Source organism: Gracilinanus agilis, chromosome 2 (genome assembly GCF_016433145.1).
Source record: "Gracilinanus agilis isolate LMUSP501 chromosome 2, AgileGrace, whole genome shotgun sequence".
In the NCBI taxonomy this organism is placed as follows: domain Eukaryota; kingdom Metazoa; phylum Chordata; class Mammalia; order Didelphimorphia; family Didelphidae; genus Gracilinanus; species Gracilinanus agilis.
The window spans coordinates 230,165,001-230,191,902 of NC_058131.1; the positions used below are offsets into that span (position 1 = coordinate 230,165,001).

General features: G+C 39.2%; 1 protein-coding gene across 1 annotated transcript in view; it reads right to left on the reverse strand.

Moving 5' to 3' along the window:
- The window catches only part of PLB1 (phospholipase B1), a 203,633-nt gene that overhangs the window by 18,901 nt on the left and 157,830 nt on the right, over nt 1-26,902 (reverse strand). The window contains exons 52-57 of the mRNA XM_044659597.1: nt 26,316-26,396; nt 17,692-17,757; nt 9,339-9,427; nt 9,040-9,121; nt 3,232-3,336; nt 2,350-2,445 (exon numbers count right to left, since the gene is read on the reverse strand). Of these exons, the coding sequence (XP_044515532.1) occupies nt 2,350-2,445; nt 3,232-3,336; nt 9,040-9,121; nt 9,339-9,427; nt 17,692-17,757; nt 26,316-26,396 (519 nt within the window). The remainder of the gene's footprint in view (nt 1-2,349; nt 2,446-3,231; nt 3,337-9,039; nt 9,122-9,338; nt 9,428-17,691; nt 17,758-26,315; nt 26,397-26,902) is intronic.

Here is a 26,902-nt window from a genome sequence, read left to right on the forward strand (position 1 = left end):
TTTCTTTCTTTCTTTCTTTCTTTCTTTCTTTCTTTCTTTCTTTCTTTCTTTCTTTCTTTCTTTCTTTCTTTCTTTCTTTCTTTCTTTCTTTTTCTTTTTTTCTTTCCTTCTTTCTCCTTATTGTAAATTAGTAAATGTCTCTTTCTAAAAGTTACTCAAGAATGGCTGAACTTTTGACTCAGCAATATCACTATTAGGTCTTTTCCTAAGGTGATCAGGGAAAAAAGAAAAGAATCTATATGTTCTAGAATATTTATAGCAGCTCTATTTGTGGTGGCAAAGAATTGGAAATTGAAGAGACACCTATCATCTGGGGAATGGCTAAACAAATTGTGGCATATGATTGTGATAGAATACTACTGCACCATAAGAAATGACAATCAAGTTAATTTTGGAAGAATATAGAAAGACCTCTATGTAATTATGAAAAATGAAATGGACAGAACCAAGAGAAATGTATACACAGCAACAGAAATATTGTTTGAATAATTATTTGTGTGTCCATCTCCAGAGAAAGAAGTGATAAATAGAAACAAGCAAGACAGTTTTATATATACACATATATTTTGTCAAATTTTGCTTTCTCTGATTGGGGGAGGGGAGGGAGGGAGATAAGAGGGAATTTTAATGTAACAAACAAATACATAAATTTAAAAAAAGAATGACTAAATGATTCTCAACTGATAATATTTGAAGGATAAGAAAGCACACAGTAATTAGAGTTTGAGTCAATAACATTAGAGAATCTCTCTTCTGGGGTACCCCTAGAATCCAAACTAACTCTAGGAGTCTGACTTGTCAATGGGAGTGGTACTTGAGATAAGACTCCCCAGAGCTTTCATATATAATATATAAATAGAAGTGATTTAAATATATACAAACAAGGTAATCTTAGATGGCTAGTTACAAACAGCTAACAGGAATAGGAAAGATCTTCTATAGCAGGTGGCACTTTCCTTGAATCTTGAAGGAAACAGGGGATGCCAAGAGGTGAAGGATACCTTCTTAGCACGTAGACTGGCCAGTGCAAAGACATGTAAATCACTGTTAGAAGAATAGCCAGAAAGTCTGTTTGGCCAGAACACAGTATGCATGCAGAGGAATTAAAGAATAAGAAGAATAAAAATAAGAGGGTCAGATTGTAAAAATTTAGTCAAAAATAGTTCTTAAATAAGATTTTTATTACACACACACCTGTCTCTCTATAGATAGAGACAAAGAAAGAGAGAGAGAGAGAAAGAGGCAGAAAGAGAGAAAAGTGCCCTCCCCAAAGCTTTGAATACCAGCTATTACCCCCATTTTAGGGATGATAAAACTTGAAGTTCAGAGAAATTGTGACTTGCCCGTGGTTTCATAACTAATACGGTGGTAAGAGGTAGAATATGAGCCCAGGTCTTCCGGACTCCAAGACTAATATTCTACCTACTATACTCTGTTGGGAAAGATATAAAATATTAAAACAAAAACCAAAAACCATGATCCCTGTCTTTAAGGAGTTTATAGTCCCTCAAAGATTAAAAGATATTTACATAATAATACTACAAATTGAATTAAATTTAAAAAATACAAAATTCTATGGGATAAAAAGAATATGAGATAGCTTATGTGTATTCTCTGTGGTTTCTATAATAGCCCCACCTTTTCCTTCCCCAACCCCAAATCAGTAGTAGGTACAGAGATTAAGAAGAGCCCAGTATAATCGGAATGTTATAAAGTAATATGGAGGAAGTGGTTCTCTTACTTTCTCATCTATGCCAACAAAAGAGGGCAAAAAAAGGGAATAAAAGGAGAATTTTTAAAAGGAGACAGTAAAGGAGGAAACTAAGGGAAGACGAGAAAAGACTTGGAAACTTTTTGCTTTTTTGTTTTTGTTTTGAAATGTGGACATTTAAAGAAAGAACAAAAAGTAATTGATCTTATCAGGGATATTCAGGCTTGCCTTGCAGGAAGGTAAACTTGGGCTATATGCATGGTAGCCCTATATCAGAAGCAGGGGCTGCTGGGATATGTAGTTTTCCCAGGTGGCAGGAGAGACTAAAGGATCATAAGAGGAAGGGGTCTTGTGGGAAGGAGAAGCCCTGAGCTCCAGAGTTTCATAGCTTCCCCTTACCTAGCAGCTCCATCCTTTGGTAGCTCCTTCTCCCTGAGAAAACAACACTTCCCAGCCACCCCTGCTGCTAATATGGAGTTACAGTATTTTAAATAAACCAACCTTTGAGAACAAATGAGTTTAGCTCTACAGGCAATTTGAGCTTTTGGAAAGAAAGGGATTGCACAAGCCAGAAGGGGCGTTTTGGTCGTTGGGAAGCATTTTCCACATGGAGCTGGACCATGACCCCCATCACATACCATGTTGTTCCAGAGTGCAATGGCCATCTCAGCATGTCCCCTCTCAGAGAAGTGAAAACAATCCACAGAGAAGAAACTCAGGTCTGGCTTTCCTTTCTGTGAGCAAACACAATGGGATTATCTTCTAGGAAAGAGTAAGCCTCCGCATTTGAAGGTGAAATGGGCATTTATTCTCCCCCCCACCCCCCCACTCCGGGTCCAAACTTTGAATTTGGGAAACTCAGCTAATTTAACCATCAACCCATGTGTGCTGCTCATCGGCTTAGATAAAGCAGAATAAATGTGGATTTTTGAAGTTTTCCTTTTAATACGTTGGTCTGAATAGTGACAATTTGCCTTCCCCCCCTGCCCTTCCTCCCCATTCTTCCTCTCCGTTACCGGGACATGAACTAACCATTTGGGTAGCAATTTCTGTCTAGCCCAAACCAATAACCACTGAAAAGTCTGACTACTTTTCAAAAAAGATTCCTCCTCCTCCCCTCGCCCCCAAATCCTTTATTATCTCTAATTGTGCAGAGAAGCTGAGAGAAGCCAATTCAGAAGAAGCGGCACCCATGTCTAACTTCATTGTCAGGCTAGGGCTCTTTGGAGAACAATCATAAATCCCTTCTACAGGGGCAGCTGGGTAGTTCAGTGGATTGAGAGCCAGACCTAGAGACGGGAGGTCCTAGGTTCAAATCCGGCCTCAGATACTTCCCAGCTGTGTGACCCTGGGCAAGTCACTTGACCCCCATTGCCCACCCTTACCACTCTTCCACCAAGGAGCCAATACACAAAAGTTAAGGCCCCCCCCAAAAAAACAACAAATCAATCAATCAATCAATCCCTCCTACAGGATTACTCCCCCAGAAAAGCTCCCCCCCAGAGAAGTTCCCAACTTACATCATCCAACGGAACCACAGTGTTTTGGAAGAATGGCTGCACCACCACGGCAAAGTCCTCCCGCTCCATGTATTGGTGACTGTAGGTGATCAATGAGCTACCACTCTGGCAGTGGGGGAAAGAAGCTCTAAATGTCAGTTCCTCGCCTTGCCACCCTGAATCTTCCTGAAGTTGACTGATGATCACCATGCTCTGCTTGTTAGTGACTGATGGGTCAGAGGTTCTTTTATGGCAAAACTTGGATTGGGCTGCTTTTTGGGTCTGGAATACTCTTCCTCCTCACTTCCACCCCTTAGCTCCTTTCAAGGCTTCCCTTGAATTCTGCCTCCTATCAGGAGCCTTTTCTGATTCTGATTCTCCCAGATCAACTAGGGCTCCTCCTCCTCCCCCGCCCCGTGTATTTTTTTGTGGGAGCATTTATTTAGGTGTGATTTGTTGTCTTCTAGTAGAAAGTAAGCTCCTTGAGGGCAGAGAGTGGTCTAACTTTTTGATTTGTCTGCTCAGTACTAAACACAGTGTCTGGCATATCACAGGTACAGTACTTAATACATGCTTGCCAACTGAAGCAAATATCAATCTATCCTAAGTAAGGGTAAAGAAAACCTTTAAAGGCAGAAGGACAATGATTTCTATCTCATAAATCCTCCGTAAAGTTGGATCTGTGCAGCTGATCTGGATGTTTGTGTTAACCGTGACCCTTGATCTTTTTTTTTTAAATAGAACTTTATTGATATCTTTTGTTTTTATGCCAGATACATTTTCCACCCCTTCTTCCCTCCATTTTCTCCCTTATCTTAAAAAAGGAAGACATGAAGAGGAAGGGAAAAAAAGTTCAACAAAATTAATTGACATATTAGGGAAAAATCAGATGTTCTGGCCCTTGCTCTCATTTTATGGTAGGATATAAAGACATGTGGTTATTCAGAGCCAGCTCATCAGTTCAGATGTTACCCAGATTGATGATGTTGCCTGCTGGCTTAGCTGAAGGAAGTACATCAACTTCCAGCTAAAGAATGGACCCTTGCCATTAAGGAAACTTAAGAAATATTTATTGAGTGCCTAGGCACACTGGTGAATATATTACTTGGTTCTTGTCCTCATAAGAGTTAATAATCTAGTTGGTGAAAGGAGATGGGGAATACATATATAAGATGATGACAATGTGTATAAGAAGATCACAAAAAGGATGTTAAACTCTCAGTAACTGAAAAATCAGCAAGGGTCAAAGCAAAAAGTAAATGTGCCTTATCCTCAGTGGCAGAGAGATGGGCACTAATTAGAACAGAATATTATATATGTCATTAGGGGAAGTTTCTCTATTTAATGTTTTTGCTAACTATCCTTCTTTGCTCCATGGTTTTGTGGGAGGGAAATAATAGTTATAAAAACAAAAGTTCATTAAACTGTATTTTTAAATAATAAAGAAAGAGATGCATATATATAAGTAAAGAATAATATAACAATATAATATAATATAATATAATAATGGTTAAGTACAGAACTGTATGGCATGGAGTATGATTGTTATGGAGTTTTCTGAAAAAACCCAAAATTTTTATGAGATAGAGTTAGGGAAGGTTTCATGATGAAGGTTGAACTAGAGCTGGATGGGATAGAACTTGGGTTTGCAGAAAGGAGTGGGGTAGGAATTACAGTTGAGGAGAACAGTACGATTGGGTGTGAAAAAGAGTGTGGAAGTTTTGGGGCCAGTAGGAAAAAGGTAGAATGGGAGATAAGGTTGGATAGATGGGATGGGGCCAAACGATCCATCACCTTGAACCCATTCTGACTGCATCCAGGCTTGATCTGATGGGTAATAGAAAGCTATTGTGGGTTCTTAAGTAGAGAGTTGGTATGATTAAGAATGGTGTTTGGGGAGAGGATAAATATAGTGACTATTCAACATCTGGGAACACTTTAGAGAGGGGAGAGATGAGAGGTAGAAAGTCCAGTTAAGACTCTTGCATTAATTTAGCTAAGAAGTAAATGAAGATGGTGTCAGGGGGATATAGTAAACAAGGGAGGAGTTTGTTGGCAAAAGTACCTTATTATAAGCTTTAAAAAAAAAGATGAAAATGCAACTCTTTTGGAAAGTAAATTGTAGCTTTGCCCCCAAAGTCACTAAAAAGTATATACTCTTTGACCAAGCAATATCACTGCTATGCAGATGTCAAAAAAGTATCAAAAAAAAAAAAAAAGAGAAAGGGACAATATGCACAAAGATATTTATGATGGCATTATCCATTGTACTATGGCAAATCATTGGAAACAAAGAGAGTACCCTTCAATTGAGGAATGGCTGGACAAATTTAAATCCTGATTTAGAAATATTACCAAGTGTGTGACCTTGAACAAGTCCTTTAATCTTCATCAACCTCATCTGAGGTAATTGAGATAATAATAGTTCCTGACTGAGGAAGTTGAGAGGACAAAAGGAAATAATGTGTAAATCACTTTTGTAAAACTTCAAAGTGCTATAGAAATGGTATCCCTTGTTGTTGTTATTTTACTGTAAAAAAAATGCACCAGGAGAAGCTAGATGGCCCAATGGTTAGAGAGCCAGACCTAGAGATGGTAGGTCCTGGGTTCAAATATGGCATCAGATATTTCCTATCTGTATGACCCTGGGCAAGTCACTCACCCCACCATTGACTAGCTCTTCCTGCTCTTCTGCCTTAGAATCAATGCACAGAATTGATTCTGTGATTCATAAGCAAGAAGGTAAGGGTTAAAAAAAAAGGGACATAATGAACCTAACAGATTCAAAGCAACCTTGGAAAACTTTAATAAATTCATGGAGAGTGAGGTGAGCAGAAGCAGGAGAACAATTTCCATGATAATCACGATAAAGCAAAAGAAAAAACTTTGAAAAACTTCAGCATTCCCATGAATGCAGTGACCAATTATGGCTTCAGAAGCCTTGTGAGGAAACATATGCACCCCCCCCCCCCACCCAATATCTTCCAGACCTGTGCCAATTGGCTGATTTGTTTCATCCTAACTGGTCACAAGAGATCTTTTGTTTGAACACAAGTTGTTGGATAGTGAGAGTGAAAAATTACAGCGATGAAACATTTTAAAATACACAAAAGGGAGCAGGAGGAAGTTCAGAAGGGCACATGGAGAAGCAAGGCAGGATTTGTTCTAGAATGTTCAATTTAATATATATTTTTTAAAAACTGTGCACAATAGAAGTTCACAGTTTCCAATAAAATTCTCTTTTCTATTCTTTATATATTGAAATGTTGAGCTTTGCTAATGTTTTAAGTTTAAAATAACACATAATTTTTTAAAAGACCAAGGATTAGAAGTAATATGAATCTCTATTTTTTGCCCACCTCCCTGGGTGAGAAATAAATAGACCATGTGATAAGGGGTTGGGGGTGCTAGATGAGATGGAGACTTCACTGCTGGATCATCCTGGCTTCCTGCTGGTAACCAATGTTATTCATTCCATCAGAGCCTTTATTGGCCTCTCAGCTTTGAGGGAAACAAGTCTGGGCTGGAGTTACAGGCAGGCAGCAGACTGGGGAGGAGAGGAGAAGCTGCTGCCAGCTGGTGCCCCAAATACCAGAAACTCCTATTAATGCCACAAGCAAGAAAAGGGAGAGTGGGGTGGCGATGGGCTGGCTGCCTGCACCCTTTCCCTGGCAATTTTTCAGACTGCACAGCATCCTTCAATGATACCTCTGTGACTTCCCTTTCCACCCATTCCATCCATCCCACAGTCATCTTCATCATTTAGATTGTGTTTTAAGGATTGCAAAATACTTTCTAGACATTGTATCAGGGGTGCCAAATTCAAATAAAAATAGGACCCACTAAACCATTCATAGTGCAGCTTGGTGGCTCAGTGATAGAGTATAGGGCTTGGAGTCAGGAAGACTCATCTTCCTGAGTTCAAATCTGACCTCAGACATTTACTAGCTGGGTGATCTTGGGCAAGTCACTTAACCCTGTTTGCCTCAGTTTTCTCATCTGTAAAACCACCTGGAGAAGAAAATGGCAAATCACTCCAGTATCTTTATTAGGAAATCCCCAAATGGGATCACATAGAGATAGGACTGAAAAATGACTGAACAACAAACCATACATAAAGGATGAAAACCTCACATTAATATTATCTATGTTCAATTCTATTTTTGTTTATTTTGTTAAATATTTTTCAATTACATTTTTTAAACTCTTACCTTCTGTCTTAGAATCAATACTAAATATTGGTTCCAAGGCAGAAGAGTGGTAAGGGCTAGGCAACTGGGGTTAAGTGACTTGCCCAGGGTCACATAGCTAGGAAGTATCTGAGACCATATTTGATCCTCAGGGCCTGGCTCTCTATCCACTGAGCTACCTAGCTGCACCACACTCCCTACCAAATTACATTTTAATCTAGTTCTGACCATACTTGAGAGTGGCCTGTTGGGTGTGTGTTTGAAACCTCTGTATTACATTTCTTGATTTTCATAAAAACGTTGTGGGCTATTATTTACCCCATTTTACAGATGAGGAACATGAGACTACAGAAGATTAAGTAAGTGACTTTCTCAGGGTCACAAAGCTAGCAAGTCTCAGGCAGCATTTGAAATCAGGTTTTCCTGACTCCAAGTTTAGCACTTTAAATGCTAGGTTTACAAAGATAAAAATTAAAAAGTCTCTTCCCCTCAGATGAGCTTATATGCCACTGGGAAGAAACATATGTACATAGATAAGTATACAAATATGTATGTAATCATAATATATTCATATTGATATATTCTATTTAATTTAAAAAATTTTTAAATTAAAATTAAATTAAATTATAATGTTATATTTAATTAATGCTCTTAATTCATGTGATGATGTCTAATTATAGTGTAATAATAATTTATATATACATACACATGTATGGACATATACATACATACACACATGCATGTATATTTGTTCCAGTCATGCCATTTATTGGTATAGATTACTGCTCCCCAGTGAGGAAACTCCCTCTGCTGATGCATAGCAGCAACTACTCTTCCTCCAGGTAGAAGCCTGGAGGAACTGGTCGCCATATGAGTGTGTCAAGGTCCAGCTTGACCCCAGGAATTCCTAATTCTGAGGCAGGCTCCCTGTTCACTGCTACCTTTGTTTGCAACATATACAAATTAAACACTAAAGAACATAGAAAGACTTTTTTTTTAAGGCTGGAGAGTACAATTTCCCTTTCCCTTTCAAATCTGCCACTTTGTTGGGCTTCACCCAATGGGTATAGGGCACCGGTTGTAGTATCATTGATTAGGTCTCCCCCTGGCTAGAATCAAAGATCTAGAGCTGTCGAGAGCCTTAGAGATCATCTACTCCAGTAGTTCCCAAACTTTTTTGGCCTACCGCCCCGTTTCCAGAAAAAAATTACTTAGCTCCCTGGAAATTAATTTTTAAAAAAATTTTAATAGCAATTAATAGGAAAGATAAATGCACTTGTGACCATCACTGCTCTCCTGGATCGCTGCAGCACCCACTAGGGGGCGTTGGCGCCCACTTTGGGAATCACTGATCTAGTCCAAGCTCTTTGCTTTTCACTGGATGAGACTGAGGTCCAAAGAGTTAAGTCACTTGTTCAGAGTCACACAGGATAGGCAAAGAGCTGCCCTAGAATTCCCACCCATATTCTCTGACTCCAGACCCAGTATGTGTCCCTTCACGCTGCCTTAGGGATGGACCTGCTCTCAAAAACTACTTCTTGGACAGATAACTTGGGTCTTTACTCCTATGATTAAGGAACTGTTCATCCCTGGCACAGGAAAAAGGAGAAAATTATGAAAAAAAAGTTTGGAAGCTTACCTGGAAATGTCTATTAATGTTCTTCATCTCTTGCAATTCAGGAGAATTATCTAGGGATCGTCCAAAGCAAGGGCAACTAGATCTATGGAATAAGGACAACCTAAGATGATGATGATGAAGGCTTCCATCAGATCCCAGTCCAGCTTGGCTAGTCCCTAGGGTGGCTTTGTCTCACCAGGAGCCTTGATTATGAAGAAAGTGCCGGTTTCCACCAAACTCCCTCTAGGTGGTTTCCTACCCTGTTTTTCCCTGAACGTTCCCAGTTTAGGGACCTAATAAAGATAGTTTTGGCTACTTACTGAGTTGTCACTGCACATTTTTCCCCCTGAATCTGACGCAGACCAACCAGCTCCATAATTTCCACCACGTTGATGAAGACTCGAGGCAACTGTAGGAGACCCAAGAATAGACTTTGTTGATTCTTAAGGGATAGTCAAAAGCATAAGGAAAAAATCTTATGGAATCACAGAATTTGAGAACTGGAAAGGACCTTGGAGATCATGGGATCATAGATTTAGAACTGAAGGAATTTTTGTTGTTCAATCATATTTGATTTTTCGTGACCCCATGGACCATACTGTCTTGGCGGTTTTCTCAGCAAAGATACTAGAGTGGTTTGCCATTTCCTTCTCTGGTGGATTAAGGCAAATAGAAATTAAGTGACTTGTCCAGGTTCATACATATGGTAAGTGTTTGAGACTGAGTTGGACCTTAGGAATCTTAAAGGTCAACTTAATTGTGCTTCATTTTACAGATGAAAAAACCAAGGCCCAAAGTCACAGTTAATTCCTGTCAAAATGAGTCACTCCACTTGAAATTAGGTACTCTCTTTATTATGTAATAACTTTAATAGGAGGCAGAGTAGCAACTATAGGGATATTTGGTTTAAAAAAATCATTTTTTAGGGGGCAACTAGATGGCTCAGTGGATTGAGAGTCAGGCCCAGAGATGGGAGGTCCTGGGTTCAAATCTGGCCTCAGACACTTCCTAGCTGTTGTGATCCTGGGCAAGTCACTTCATTCCCATTGCCTAGCCCTTACCACTCTTCTGCCTTGGAACTAATACACAGTATATCCACACCTGCTCAATTAATAATTTGCATTAAAGATGAGGAAGGAGGAAAGGGAATACACAGTATTGATTCTAAGACAGAAGGTAAGATTTAAAAAAAATCAGTTTTTAAAAAAAGAAAATGAAAATATTGGTTTAAAACATTTTTAACTAAGATTATGAAACACTGTTATTTTTCAACAGTAGCAAAACATCTAGATAAAGGCATAATATTAATAGAATGAAGAATCTTGTAATAATAGTAGTTTGCTCTTTTATAGTATTTTACAGTTTACAAAATGCTTTTCTTATAGTACTTTTGTGAAGCAAACAGTACAATTAGCATCATCCCCACTTTACAGATTAGGGAACTGAGGCTCATAGTATTTACCTACCTTATCCAGGATCACATGGCTAATCTCTTCCATAACTTAACCATCTTCCCTACCTTTCAAGATAGTCCTATAACACAAGTCTTACCATGTCACCTTCTGCTTAAGAGATTTCAAGTGATCCTTCATTGTTTTTATTTTTAGGTTAAAATACAAACTCCTCTGTTGACCAGTTGAAGGCCTTCCCAGTATGGCTTTAGTCACTCTTTGTGAGGCTGATTACAACAAGCCATCTCTCCTCTGTGTTCCTGCATGGGCCAGAATGTTCTTCCTCTTTACCTTTGTCACTCAAAACCTCTGTCTCTCTTCTAGATGTGGACCAAATTCCACATGCTTCCACAGTTCTTAGTGCCCCCATCATCACTGTGTGTTTATTTTATACGTATCCTGGATTAGCTCATGGCTAACATGTTATCCCCCTAGTAGAAGGGAAGCTTCTTAAGACAAAGAACTATCTCACTTTTGTCTTTGTGTCTTCTGTGCTTCACACAACCCTTGACACCCAATAGGTGTTTAATAATGTTTGCCGATTGATGGATTGAGAAATATCACTTAGATTCAGAGCAGAGCCTCCTAACTCTGGGTCCGGGACTGTTTTTGCTACTTAATGTTGATTCTATTTTTCTATTTTTATAATATTCAAAATCACATATTCATGAAATTGCTTTTAAAAAGGAAGAGGAAGGTGGATGTAAGCAAGGCCATCTCTGTAAACATATTGAAAGATTTTTGTGGATGCTGGAAAATGTCTCCCTTCCCTCTCACCTTCCATATCTTCTGTCATCAAAGATAATTAAAATTTCCACATCAGAGAGCATATAACTCGCACATGCAAATACTCCTTATTTTGCTAGGTCTTGAGAATTTGTGCTCTTTATTTTGAGCGATTTTATTAGACATCCATTTTTAGGACAGACTTGTGTTGAATGATTGGTCCATTTAAATAGAGTGGAAAGATAGATACAGAGATGGGGTACTGCCTAGGAGAAAGAACAGTCCAAGCTGAAGGATGCTGAAACCAGAGATGGAAAGGCCCAGAAGATAATTACCACCTATTTGACAAGTGTGCCAAGACTAGCCTCGCATGTGAAGTTCTTCTTCAGGGGATGCGTTGAAGTAGGTCACTGAGCCCAGCTATTTGATCTGGGAAAAGTGGGTTTCAAGCCTTGAAGTTCATAGTATATTAGCTTACACTTATAGGCCCATAAAGCTGATTTTAGAGATTTTTAGCTGACCCACGATTTTTCTCCCATGTAAAAAGTCAGTCGTCCATTCAAAACAAATGAGTCATGTGCAGATCAGTGAAATTATTTCTTTGAGTTGTCCCATCACATTCCCTGAGCCTAGGATGGTCAGGGAAACTATTTGGGTCAGTAGATGTCCAGGGAGTAAATACTCTTCTGAAAAAAAAAAAAAGGTTCTCTAGCAGCAATTACTAGGGATTGCAAAGGCAAAGAATGAAACAATGTCAGCTCTCAAGGAACTTACATTCCATTGGGGCAGGTGGGATAGGAGGGTTTAGGGGTGTAGGGGTGTGTGTGTGTGTGTGTGTGTGTGTGTGTGTGTGTGTATGTGTGTGTGTAGAGGTGGGATGAAAAGTTAGGATTAAAAGAGTAGGTCATAAATGAAGGGGATCAGCTAATGTGTGGGGACCCAAAAGTCTAACTAAATAAGGTAGATTGACATTTAATCCCAAGAAGGCAGTAAGGAATCAAGAGAGATGAAGATAGTTACACACCAGGAAATAATGACAGTAAATTATCACACTGGGGAAAAAATGCAATTTCCCTTGCAATGGAAAAAAAAAAAGTTGATTCTGGCAGTTTTGAGATATTGCTATATACCTATTACAGTATCAAAATGAAATTAAAATGGTAAAATGCAAAGTTGGTGGTCCCATGTGAAAGAGATGCTTCCTTAGTAGCATTTAAAATAGGTTGAATCTTGGGGGCAGCTGGGTGGCTCAGTGGATTGAGAGCCAGGCCTAGAGAAGGGAGGTCCTGGATTTAAATTTGACCTCAGACACTTCCCAGCTGTGTGACCCTGGGCAAGTCACTTAATCCCCATTGCCTAGCCCTTACCACTTTTCTGCCTTAGAACTAATTGTTATGGGAATAATTTGAGGAAAGGTGTGTGGGATAAGGGAATTTGAAAGGAGGTTGTCAGAGACTTGCTAAATGGGTAATCGAGGTTACAGGTAGGCTGGGATTAAGGAGATTCAGGATATAATAGGGCTGAAGTCAGGAGTATAACACAGAAGGGAAACAGAAATCTTCAGGGAGAGGAGAAATTAAACTAAACAGACAAACAGCAGGCTTTACAGACTGAGACTTAGACTCAAACACAGGCAGAGGGAAATAGACTAAACTGAAATTAACAACAGGCTTAGTTAATTTCACAGGAAAGGACTTGTTTTGAAGTTACACCTTCCTCCAAGATGGATACCCCCGGCTTCCCTTCAAACCCAGAGTATGTTAGTTCTTTCCCTCTTCTTCCCTCTCTTAAATAACTAACAGACAAATTATACTAATAGGTCTGTAGAAACACAAAAAAGGGTTTATTATCTTTAAAGGGTGATTTGTCAGGAAAGTGGATCAAAGGAAAGCCCTAACAGTTGTCTCAGGAACCTCAGGTGGGGGAAGGGAGGCAAAGATGGAGTCTGAGTAAGGAACAGCCTTTAACTCAGCTTACAAAATAAATGATGACTGACTAGTTTCTCTATATCTAATATTGTCAAATAACAATTAACCCTTCACAGATTTTAACTCCTCTCTAATCACTCTCCTTATTAACTCCACAGACATATAAGGTAAGGGAGGGAAGGTAGGAAATAATATTAGGGAAGGAAGATATAAAGGGTTTATCCAAAATAATAATTTCTTAAGTAAATATATCAAAGCTAGGCTAAATTTCAATACTACAGCTAGGTAAGGAAGCAGCTAGGTAAGGAAGCAGCTCGGCTGATCAGACAACCTCCCACCACAGGAGACCCTAATCAACTGTCCTTTCCTCAAGATTCCAAACTCCTAACAGCTTTTTGGAACTCAGCCAAAGCTTGAAAAAACTATATGACCCCTTCTCTATACTACAAATGCCCCTTTTCTTTGCAAAATGTGCTACATAATACACAGTACTGATTCTAAGATGGAAGGTAAGGGTTTAAAAAAAAATAAATAAAACAGGTTGAGTCTTTCTGGAGGACAATCTAGCAACAGCTAATAAGAGCTGTAAAATTGTTTTGTTCTTTGACTTGGTAATGACTTTTGAGGACAAAAATCTAAGAAATAACTCAACAACCACAAGCAACATATGCATGTGCCCACATTCACAAAGACTGGAAGAGGATTTGGAATGACTATCTAAAAAAGTTGAATGTTTTATTAGTTGTACCCTCATAAATTGCTTAAGTTTATATCATCATTGTCATTGTCATCATAGTCAAAGAAATTGTAGAGGATTCATCATTTTTGCCTAAATTCCTTTACTTCTCAGGCATGGCAGGGGTAAAGTAGACTTCTGAGTATCTTCTACCCAACTCTTCACCTAATCTCAGTGGAACCGGCTGGCTTGGTTCTAGACTTGCTGCTCTCTTACTCTGAGTATGTATGGTTATAAAGGAAAAACCGACTAATTGTAGCTCCAGAGCATTTCCCCTACACTCTCTACCATGAGAAATGCATGGAACTCTCTTACTTCTTTGCCTTTGCCTATGCTGTGTCAGGCACAGAAAGTGCCCTCCCTTTTCCTCTTTGCTAAGTCATCTCTTTCTTCCTTTCCTCCAAACCAATAAAAATAGTACTAAATGTCTACCATGTGAGTCATTGTCCTAGGTCTCTTTGTGGATATAAAAATGAGTAAGGCAGTTTCTGTCCCCAAGGAAGCTTTGCCCTAAGGTGTTAGTAATTCCCTCTTAGAAACTTTACCAGGAAATCTTCTTTATTATAAACAATCTTCCCCCTCAAACTTCATATAGCACTTTGTTTTGCATCTCAGTATATTTATCACCTATTGTATATTATAGCTATCTGCATTGATGTCTTCTTCTCCTATAGTTTCAGGAGGGACACTATGTTTTTCTAAATTTTGTATCTCCCCACAATGCTCAGCAGAGTAGTTAAAAGATATTTTTTATATTATCTCCTCGTCCAGGTCTCTTTCAAGCCATTCATCTGTCCTTTGCATGTGCTCTCCTCAGGCTTCTTAATCTTCCAATCTAATCACTATTCATTGTTTTTCATGGCCCTTAGCTCATGCTTTTTGTGGCTTGGGTTAGGATGTTATTTAAGTCTGGTCTAGGGTGACTTGGGAGGAGGGTTCAGGTTATGGGATGTGACTAAAGATCCGTTAAATAGTTTAGCAGTAGCAGCAGTTGATTGCTCCCCCAAAGCATCAATCCTGCCACAAATGACATCACTTCAATTCTTCAAAGAATCTTCCCCATAGACTTCTCTCTCCTATGATTTGTTAATTCCAAAAAGCCATTTGATTTGGCTGACCAAAATGTCACTTGAAAGGTTCTCCTCCAAAAAGCTGACTCTCCTTCATACAATAATGGAATTTCTTGAAATATATAACAGAGGTCAATTCAACAGTCAACTGAATTTTAGTAGCAAGTCAGGCATAAAACAAGGAGCAGCTGACTCATAAAAGGTGTTTGCCACTGTCCTGGCAAATGTCCGGGATGGGATACAAATCTCTCCTATATAGTCGTTCCCTCCAATATCACAGATCTCAACCCAACCATGACTTCTCATCCTGTGCAACTCTTGTCTTCCATGTTTTCCCATAAATCCTCTGTGGGGGTGAACTCTGATAGGCTCAAAGAAGAATTCATCTATACAGCTATAGTCCAGCCAATCCTGCAGTTGTCTGTCTGTTTGTCATCTCTTATCTTCCTTATACAATCATCTATGTCTTGTTCTAGGTCTCTTTATGACCTCTCTTTGTGCAAATCATTGCGGGTAATATCCTACAAGCAGTTTATGGCCACTGACCATCCATGCCCATTAGGATTCTTACAGTTCTGATTCTTCAGAGATTGTCATGTTGCATGATTTGTAGTCATCTAATATCATGAGAAGAATATGGATTGACAAAGATAGGCTTTTGTTTCAGGAGGTAGCTTAAGGTTGTCAGACCACACAATTTCCCATATATTATCTAATCTGCTATCTTGCTCTCCTACAAAGTTCACTGCCCTTCTACAGGGGTTTTCCAAGGTATATATACTGAAGGATCAGTTCTACTGGTTGTCTATCCAACTCTATATCATTGTCCAAACAATAAATATCTGTTTAGTTTTTCCCATGTGAATAGCTAGGATGGACCCTTTCAGATATTTCCTCTAGAAATCATTGAAAAGACTTTAAAAGATTTTAGGATTTAATAAAATCAGTAAAACACCATTTACAATTAGGAAAATCTGGGGGTTTTCATTATCTATAGTGAATCCTTCTTAGATTTGTATTTTAGGCTTGACATTTGTTAGGACAGTGGCAAAACTCTTCCCATGAATATGTGTGTCTGTTTTTTTTTTTTTTTGTTTTGTTTTGCCTGGCTTGTAATTAATTATCAATGGATTGTTGAACAAAGTGATCTCTGCTGTTTTGAATTTCAAAGAATCCTATATAATAGCAATATGAATGAGAAACAGCCTTTTGGAGGAGAACCTTTAAGGGGACATTTTGGTCACTCAAATCAAATGCATTTTTTCAGTCAACAAACAATGAGTATAATAATGTGATCCTATATTCTCTTTATCTTTCACTCATTTGTGTCACTATAAAAATATGGTTTCCTAAAGATTATCATTTGAGAAAACATGAATTTTCTTATATTTTCATTAAAGATACTCTTTTTTTTACTAAAGCAAATCATTCTCGAAAGGTATTTGTACATATATTTTTTAAAAAAGGCAAATGAGTAGGCAGCTTTTCATATTCTCTCAATCATCCTTTTTGGAAGTAAACCCTATATTTTAAACTGGTGTTGCCCTTGGTTGTCATGTCTCATCACTTGGTAGGGAGACAAAGTATTTGTTGGCTGAGATGGTTTCTGGGCTTTTATGACCTCCTCATCGTGGGACTTGCTTTGTATCAATTCAACATCCTTAGGAAATGGTGATAGTCTATGTTGATCCTAGATTTAGAGCTAAAAAAATCTCAGAAGCCATCAAGTCCAACCTCCTCTTCAAGAGGAAACTGAAGCCCAGCATATTTAAATGAATTGTCCAAGGTTACATGGATGGTAAGGGTCAGAGATGAGATTTAAGCCCAGGATCCCTGATTCTTGAGTTAGTGTTCTTTCTTCAGAACCAAAAAATATGTTGCCTCCATGTCTGTATTTTTAGCTGTTTCCCAATTTCGGGCTTTAATTGCTTATTTGAATAGGCCAGATTGAAGCTCTTCTAACATCTCAGTTTTATACTTTCTTCTACTTTGATTTTACTTTTGATCTTTGCTCTAACAAATTGATGACTTGATTGAACACAGGCAGCTTGGAAATGACTGTTTCCTATCTGTTAAGATAAGAGTTTTCTTTCTTTTCTTTTTCTTTCTTTCTTTTTTCAGCATTCGATTCTTCAAGCAGGTATTCACAAAATATAAGCATGAGTTTCCTGACTAGTCAAGTCTTTGGCCTCTTTTGTTACTTGACCCTGATCATATTTTCCCACATGCTTTTTGATGTCATCACCCATATTCAATTTCTCATTCAAATCACCAAGCAGTAAGACAAGTGCAAATATACAAATGGATTTATAGTCTTATAGACTTGGAAGTTCCCTCTAATGATGCAATTTTCAACCTGTTTGGGCCTGCCCATCATGTGTGATGATTTTCCATCTCTTTCTAGCAGTTTGCTATGGGGAGGGATAAGAAGGAGAGAGAAAGGGTTCAGTCAACATATTGGAGTCCTTCCTCAATCCTGGCATTGTAGGAATACCAATGGAACACCTCGGCCATCAACCTGTCATCCTTCATTCTTACCACATGATCTTTCCATCTTCTTTTCCTAACATATAGTTCCTCGGTGATATGAAAGAATGCTCATGGAAGCATAGCTTACTATACACAGACAGTTCTTAACTTTCTTTTTTCTTGGACTTCTTTGGCAAGCTGATGAAGCCTATGGTTCCCTTCTAAGAAGAATGTTTTTAAATATCTAAAATAAAATATACATGGGATTATGGGAAACAAACAGCAGCTTTTACCTCTTTATAGAAGATGTCCAGTGCTTGTTGAAGGGACTGTACATAGTTTTTTACTGAATGGGCCTCCTGTAGGGAAAGAGAAGAAGAGGTTATCTGAGACATTCATTCTCCAGGAGAAAGAAAAGAGAAAGACCTCAGATGCTGGACTCAATGCTCTATGATGCAGGGTAATTCAGAGGAATGCCTGACATGAGTTTTAGAAAGAGAATAGCTATTTCTCAGTAACTTTGGATTCAGAAATCCTGGGCACAGAGTAGGTGTTCACTAAGTACTTTTTGGCTGATATAATAACTATCCCATTGCTCTTGGGGGCAGGAAGTGTGAGGTCTATAGTTTATCGGGTAAGCAAAGAAAGCTGTAGATTTGTGGGGATTGGAAGTTGGTGAATTTGATGGAGAAAGAGAAAAAGAGCTCCCAGAAGGAGAGGAGAACCTGCCGGCACTATTCAGTTTTCTAGCACTCAATGTGACCCAGGCACCCTTTTCACTACCTTTGCTTACTTTAGGATTAATTAGGGAGGGGGAGCATTCATGCATATTGAGAGGTGGGGCAAGAAAGAAAAAAGAAACTGAACAGAGATGGATTTTGCTTTCCATAGGGGCAGGATCTGGCAAGAAAGTATTTCAAGTAGTTGATACTTCAGAAATGGACATTTGGGTATACTGCTTTTTTTGTAGGTGCTAGAGATGACTGTTTTCCTAAAGTGGGTTTGACCCCTTTATATCCTTAACCCCATTCTAGTATATCTACACAGATATCTTTATTCTCCACTCCTTCAAATACTTCCTAGAGTCTGCTGGAACCAGGGCCCAAGGGATTGAGGGGGACAAGTGTGGAGATGAGGTCTCCCTACTGTCAAGGGTCTGCAAAAGGAAGACAAAACCAAATCCTAGCTCTGAGTTGAATGGGCCAGGGAATAGAATACTGTTTCCTCATAGAACTGACCCACTTCTTGCCACCTTTGAGCTGAGCGCACATCTACTTAGGTGGCAGTATTTGAGTATTTTTCATAAATTCTAAGCAGCCTAGGATAAGAGTTTCATACTCTCTGGTGGTGTTCCTTGGTCATCAGTCACACTTTGCTAGTATAAGCAACAAAGCCAAACAAATATCTTCAGAGACACAGAAAATCGGGTCATAGTCATATATTTTGAGCCAGAAGGAACCATAGAGGGTATGACGTTTAATCCCTTCATTTTATAAGTGGTTAGGTTTGCCATTTGAACCCAGGTCCTTCAATACCAAATCCAGGGTTCTCTTCACTTCTTCCCTAAGTTACTGGAATATTATGATCAAGGAACTAGATGTCTGTACAAGGAATCCACGTCCTTTTCTTCAATGTCTGTTTAACAAACATTCAAGTATTCACCATATTTGCCGCCTCTTACCTGAAGCTTTCCCTAATGCTATTTCCTGTCTGAAATTGCTTTGTATATATTTTGTGTTTCCTTCTCTGTGTGTGCGCGCGCGCACACACACACACACACATATATGTTGTGTCTTGATTTAAGGCAAGCTTTTTGAAGGAAGGTACCATTTAATGCTAAAATCAGGGATAACTAGGTGGTGCAGTGGACAGTGCTGGTCCTGGAATCAGGAAGACTTGGGCTCCAACCCAGCCTCAGGCACTTATTCGTTGTTTTATCTTAGGTAAGCCACTTAACCTTGTTGGCCTCAGTTTCCTTACCTGAAAAATGAGCTGGAGAAGTAAAGGGCAAACCCCTCCAGTATCTTTGCCAAGAAAACCCCAAAAGGGGTCATGAAGAATTGGACGTGGCCGAAAATGACTAAACAACAAAACAATCATTTAATACCCATTACTTAGAAGAAAGCCTATCCCATAGTAGGTGATTCATACGTCAGGGAGGTTGGATGTGATTCTTGCCTCCCCTTAACCTCTCCCCTCCATGGGTATAATCATATACCATCAGATTTTCAGGCATTAACAAATTGTAACACCCTCAGATCCCTTTATGAGGCGTGAACACCACTCTGATTGAGTTAAGAAGGGAACAACTTGATTGAACTAACAAATTAGCTGTGCCTTTGAGGATTTTAAATAGCTAAGACCTGGATGAATTTCAGCAATTTGAGTGTGGGAGAGACTGCAAGCTGAGAATTACTTGTGGAAGGAGGAGGAATATGACAGGGAATTTCTCCAGGCTATGTAGCTTTGAAAGAGAGTTCTTGGGCCAGTGGGAGACACTAGAGATGTGTCCAGTGGAGAACAGAGGCAAACACTAGAGACAGAATGGTGTTAAGAGCTTGCTTTTTGGCAGCAGAGAAGAGAGTCAGGCTATAGAGAGGATCAGAGCCTGGGAAAGCAGTTGAGTAACTCTTCTAACAGAGATGATGCACCCAAGGGAAACTACATAAGGATTCTATGAAGAAAGGACTTCTAAGTCCCAAATATTACAAATTGAATTGCCTTTGACATATGTATATCCTATATGTATGGTTAAATACCACTATATCCTAAGTTTGTCCTTATTCTTCCCATAGATATTATCAGGGAATTCTTTTTGATCTCTTTGGAGAGGCATACCCTAGGAGTCTGATGACGATAGGTCAAAGACAGAACACCAAACCGAAAATAAAGTTTATTGGCATGCTAGGGAATTCTATTCTTGCTAATAGCAGATTCACATTTCTAGGGTAATGATTTGTTTTTTTTGGTAACATTTCAGGCCTGCTTAGAGTACGTAGTCAAGCAGAATTTTGCTGATTGACAGGAACTTAGGATAGGTTAAGTAAAACATTTCTTGGTAGAGAAAAAGGGTAATCATTCAGTGGAAAATAGAAGAGTAATTGGAATGCAAGAGGCAGGATTTGTCATTGGAATAAGAAAACATTCCCTGTTCAAGGGCAGGAGATAAGAGGAAGAGGTGATAATTGTGAAGGAAATCCTTTTAGACAAAATTGCATACAAGGTCTTTTATCTAGGACAGCAAATAGTTACAACAATAGATAAACCTATCCACTTTGCCTTGTCCTTGCATAGTTTGTAAATATTTTATTTCTTGCATAGTTTGTAAATATTTTATTTCTCCTTCAGTAGTTGTTGGGAACTTTTAGTATTAGATCGCCATATGCTTGGAATTAGTTCATCAAGATGTTGCGAAATAATTGTGTTTCCTATTCTTCTACATACAATTTCTATGCGTATTTGTGGAAGAGTGTACCTAGGTTTATGGGAACAATACTCCCAATGTTTTGTAGTTACTGTTTTTATTATGCCATCTTAGCAAATGTCTTTGCCAAGATCTATTAGTTGATTGCTAATAGGAAGCACAGTGATAAGGGCTCATGAGATGTAGTTTCAGAAGGGTGGTGCCACAGGGTATGCTCTTGAGAATAGTTGCCCACCTAGGGGTCTAAGTTGAGAGTTTGAGAGTACGTTGAGGGATGGCTCTCGAGGGGATTGCTACACCCAAATGATTTTGATTGATAAGAAACATTCTCTGCCTACTGCGAGCTAACATTTTACTGATAAGAAACATATAATTTCCAGGTGCTATGAGGAGTGACTGGACTCATTAGAATTTCAGAATCTCTGAATTGGAAGGGACCTCACTTATTATTTTGTCTAACCTATTCTTCCCCAAGAATCCCCAAGGATTTGTAAAGTCTAACTGAATTCTAATCATCTTGGGTGTGTGGGAATGATAGAATTTGTAGAACACTTTGTTCCTACTAGATGATTAATTGAGTTGAATTTGTAAATGTGAAATGGCTTTGAAAAATGAAAAAAGTCATATACAAACATTAAGGATCTTAGTTTTATTATGGAACTTCCACACAGGCTTTTTACAAATGATGATTAATAAAGTGACTCCAGCCACATGTGCTAGTTACTCCTTTCAAACTGTTCTTCTTCAGTGACTCTCACGCCTGCCCTTTCTTCCTTCCTTGCCCTCTTTCCACTTAGATAAATACAGGCAGGCAACCCCAGACTTGCCAATGGGTCATGGGACCCAAATCTTAGAATTCAGTTCCATAAACATTCAGTTAGCACCCACCCTGTGTAAGGCACCCTCCTTCCAAAAGCAGAAACAAAACGGTCTGTCCTCTAGTCATTTGCATGCTGCTGTCATTTATAAGCCAATTGTTAGGAACCATAGACACATTTTTCCATAGAAGCAATGTTTTTCAGGGTAGGTAGATGTCCTGACCTTCGAAAAAGCCTTTTAAATTCAGAATGAATCTGAACTATTAGTACAGTTTTAAAACCTATTTAAAATCTATACCTGTGATTTCAACTGTATAGAGTTTCCCATGAAGAAATTCCCTCTACCAATGCAGATCAATAGTTGTTCTCCTCTATAGTTCTAGAGTTGCCTAGATCGGTTGCCCAGGGTCAGTGGCCAGTGTGTGTCAGAAGCAGGATCTGAATTCAGATTTTCCTGAGTCTGAAGTCAGTTCTCAATCCACCATAGCAGCCTGACTCTGGTAGGCTGGTTCTCTTGGCAGAAGCACTAGGAGGCAGGGGCTCTTTCCGAACATTGGAATGAGGGAGACATGAAGTAGATATCCTTTCCTACTGACCTACTTTTTATTTGCTATACACAACATGCCATCTTTCTTTTCTGTGCATTTTCTATAGGCTGTCCTCCATACCTTGAATACTCTTCCTTTTTAGGTCTCCCACTTTGAATCTCTCAGATCTTCTAAGATCAGTTCAAATGCTACCTCCTATATAAACCTTTCCCCTAATCATTAGTGCTCTCTCTCCCCAAATTACTTTGTGTTTATTTTTTAAAATAAATTTTGTGTTTATTTATTTGTGTTCATTTTATTATTTATGTGTTTATTTATTGTTGTTCAGTTATTTTAGTTGTGTCCAACTCTTCACAACACCCATTTGGGTTTTTTCTTGGCAGAGATCCTGGAATGTTTTGCCATTTCCTTCTCTAGCTTATTTTACATATAAGGAAACTGAGGAAAACAGGATTAAGTGGCTTGTCTAGGGTCACATAGCTAGTGGATGGGACCATATTTGAACTCAGGTCTTCCTGACTCCAGTTCTAGCATTCTATCTATTATACCATGTAGCTGCCCTAATTTATTATAGATACTATTATATATACTACATATATATTATATTATCTATGTAATTTATATATACTCTCTGTGTGTAAGATCCTACTCTTTTGGTTATGAATAATTTCATTGCTAAAAGAGGCAGTGAAAGAACTTTGCATAAGAAAAATTGTTAAAATCCACTTGTGAAGAAACAGACTCTCAGATAAAATATTGAAGAGAGACAGACTGTTCTAGGATCTGACTAGTGAACTTTCTCTAAGATGAATCTATGGAGAGGACCTGTTCAGAGGAAGGGTAGAGACTACATGGATTCAAATCACTGTTTTTAGAGTCTTAAAAGCTAAAACAGACAAAATTATAAATCAAATAATTGTCAAAGAACTATGGGAAGATCTTATAGGGATTGTGGGGTTCATACTGACAGAAACATTTATGAATTTTACTTGATAAGGCAAAGATGGGTCTCTGACCCCCAGGAATCTCTGATTTAAAGCATTAGAAGATGTTAAGATGCAAGAGAAGAAAGTACAGGAAGAGATGAACACAAGAAGAAACAAGCCAGTAAGCTAAGCTAATTAGGAGTCAGGATGAACCAGGAGCCACAGAAGGCTTCTAATAGGAACAGTTGACTCTTCAGAAGCTTTGCTGGGGATGTGCTGATTAGAAGAGAGGCATATCTTTGTTGATTGACCAGAGATAGGCTGGAGGAATTGCTGGAAGCTCATTGGAAGAGAGTTGAATGCTGCTCCTATGTGAAGAGCTCCTGGGGCTTATTGCTCTCTCTAATGTCATCCACAGAGTACAACAGGGAAGACCTCTTTAGAGGTGCTTGAGTTGCCATCTCCTGACTTCTAAAGTTTGAAAGGGAGAAATAAAGAAGAGAACATAGGCTTTATCTCTATTTTGTGGTAAGCTGTGCTGTGCTATAGGAAGAGGCTTGGAACTTAATGGATCAAGCAACATCCCCTGCTTCTTGTGGATCTGGGGAGCCTGGAAGTTCTCTGGCAGAAAGGAATTGTTTGCTGATACTATAACATAACATTTTCTCTGTGCCCTGTGAAGGGTGTCTGTGAGTAAAGAGAGCTTGTTACTGCTTCATCAATTCAAGAGTACAAGAAAAATGCCTTTGCTCAACAGGAAAGTAATAAGCACTAAAAGGAAGACATTTAGTAAAGAATCTTCTTTATGTAATATAGATTGTTCCTGAAGGAACAAGGACATCAAGGCCTGCAGGCCAGAGTTGTGAGAAGCCCCAGGCACATAGGTTTTCTCACTTTTGCTTTCTTGTTCCATCTGTAGATGTATACTCATTCTTCCCTGCAGGCAATACACACATTGGTAGAAAAGTATGATGCAGGTTTATGGGTAGACTGTGGTGTTTAAATTGCTTCACTCTGGATCTTATTGGGAAGGCTTCTAACTTATCCCCATTGCAGATGGTACTTCTGATGGTTTTAAATAAATACTACTTTTCATTTTAAGGAAAGGCCCTTTTATTCCTATGCTTTCTGGTATTTTCAATAGGAATGGGTGTTGTATTTTGTCAAAGGCTTTTTCTACATCTATTGAGATAATCATGTGATTTCTGTTAGTTTGATTATTGATATGATCAATTATGTGGATGGTTTTCCTAATATTAAACCAGCCTTGCTTTCCTGGTATAAATCCCACCTAGTGAATAATCCTTGTGATATTTTGCTAGAGTCTCTTTGCTAGTATTTCATTTAAGATTTTTTTGCATCTATATTCATCAAAGAGATTGATCTATCATTTTCCTTCTCTATTTTTGGTCTTATTGGCTTAGGTATCAGTACCATATTTGTTAAACTGTGATGCTTTGATTAATCCTGCTTTTTGAGCAACTATGATGTTTGGTTATGGCTGCTTTTGCCTTTTGATGAGTAAATGCCATAATTATCCCTTCTTGTTATTTAGTAGATATTTAGTAGATATTTTACATTTAAGAATTAATGGTGCCATGGTGCCTGATTTGGAGTAAGTGAGAAGTATACTGGTGGGGGCTCAGGAGCTCTCATGGACTATATCTACCCCAAACCAGGGCTAATGCTAAGACTCTTAAAGGGAATTTGAGTGGTAGCAGCAGACAGCTGGACCATGGAGCCTCAGAGCTTCAGGACAGGGCACACCCTGACACTCAGTGACATTTGTACAACCCGGTATTATATCCAACTTGAATGTTGTATTTTAAATGAGAAAATAAAATACTCAAAAAGGAGTGCGTGTGTGTGTGTGTGTCTGTATGTGAACATTTTTTTCTATTTGTTTATTTTGTAACTTCATGCCACTGTGTGTGAGAGAAAGCTCAGAGTGCTCATGGGAGTATGCATGTGGAGATAATGAGCCTCGAGGGGAACACAAGGGTGAGAGCAGAGGGAGTAGGCCAGGGGAGCCGGGAGGGGGGGGGACACCCTAATCTTTGCTGGCTCCCAAAGTGCTTCAGAGAAATAAGAAAGAGGAAACTGTAAAGCAGATGGCAAGGTTTCAGTGGGGAGAGGAGAGAGAAGGGAAAGAGAAGCTCACACTCAAAATCACTTTTTTTTTTAACCAAAGCACATTTAAATGAGTATGCAACCTTACTTGGCTCCCACAAAAATGCTAATATATTTGTCTTGTTATCTACATAATCTTTTATTATTTCAGACCTAGGCAGAGGGAAGGACCTGGCTTGACACATTCCAGTGTTTCTACTCCCAGCCCTCAGCCCCATGGGGTCTTCTTTAGGCCCCCACAATTAACAGGAGTCAGCCTGCTTGGGTGGCATGAGGCCCTCTGGGCAGTCCCAATCCCTGATAGTACCAAAGAGCCTTGACTGGTTCTGAGTGGCTGGTTTGCAGGAATGGGAGATCTAGGGTGGAACAATATCAAGTGGGCAGGGCAGCCCCCCTTCTAAAGAGTGAGTGGGTCTGGTGTACCCTGGGGCCTGGTCAGTTTTGATGCAGATACTCTTTTACTTTAGTTCTTTTTGTATCAACTCTGTATGTATGGTGATGAATGTATTTAGTTTTCAGACTCACTCGGACACACTGACCACTATCTCATGTGCCTACCAGGCCAACTTGATCTAGAAGAGCCATTCCTGGTTTGCAGAAAATAGCACAAAAGACAAACAAAAACAAAATACAGAATCTCAGGGGCCTGTGGTGTAGCCATAGCCACAACTTGAAGAGACTGGCCAGGGCCTGGTCCTCTGTGGATTTGCAGACAAGGGTTTGGTATCATTGTATCTGTCTGCAGTGACCATGGAAGTTCTATCACTGATTCCAGGGATTATGGCCTAATTCAATCTCCATCATAATGAGGGGAAATGCCTCTTTATATTTCTAGAAATTCAAATGATAAAGAGACCTTTCTAGGGCAACACTGCTCACAGGTTCTAAAGTGGGGAATAGAAGACTGTGAGAATTTAGGGAATTCAGGAGACTAAGGACTGGATTACTTGTTCCAAATGGAGTATTTGTATATCTGTGAATGATTAGTGGAGTTATAGTCCTGGAAGGGAGGGGAGTGGGGAGAATTAGGGATCAAGGACTCCTTGGTCCCCGGTTTGAGTTAGTGCTTACCGGATTTTCACAGTACTGACAGAGGTCGTTGCTTCCAACAAAGATTGTGATCAGCTTCCAGTCTTGATCCAGGCTGATTTCCTGAGGAGAAGGAAGACCCAGAGGTTTAGAACTCCAGGGATAGGAGGGGGCCTACAATAATGACATCTGGGAGGCAATCCCTAGCAAGTTCCCTTCCACTTTTCATTTTAGATTAAGACCCAGGGAAGGACTGGCCCTTCTTTGGACAGATCCTCAAGCGAGCTATGAGGGGAAATCCAGAATTTATTGCCCCACCATGATCCATTGAGACTGACCACACAAGCTGAGTGCTGTGGCATATGTATACATAAGGGGAGTGGGGAACAGAGTTCATGCTGAAATTCCCTTAAGAAAACTGCAGATTTTGCTGGTGGAGTTGTGAATTGATCCAACCATTTTGGAGGGCAATTTGGAACTATGCTTAAAGGGCTTTAAAGGACTGTCTGCCCTTTGATCCAGTCATACCATTGCTGGGTTTATACCCCAAAGAGATCATAAGGAAAAAGACTTGTACACAAATATTCATAGCTGTGCTCTTTGTGGGGGCAAAAAATTGGAAAACGAGG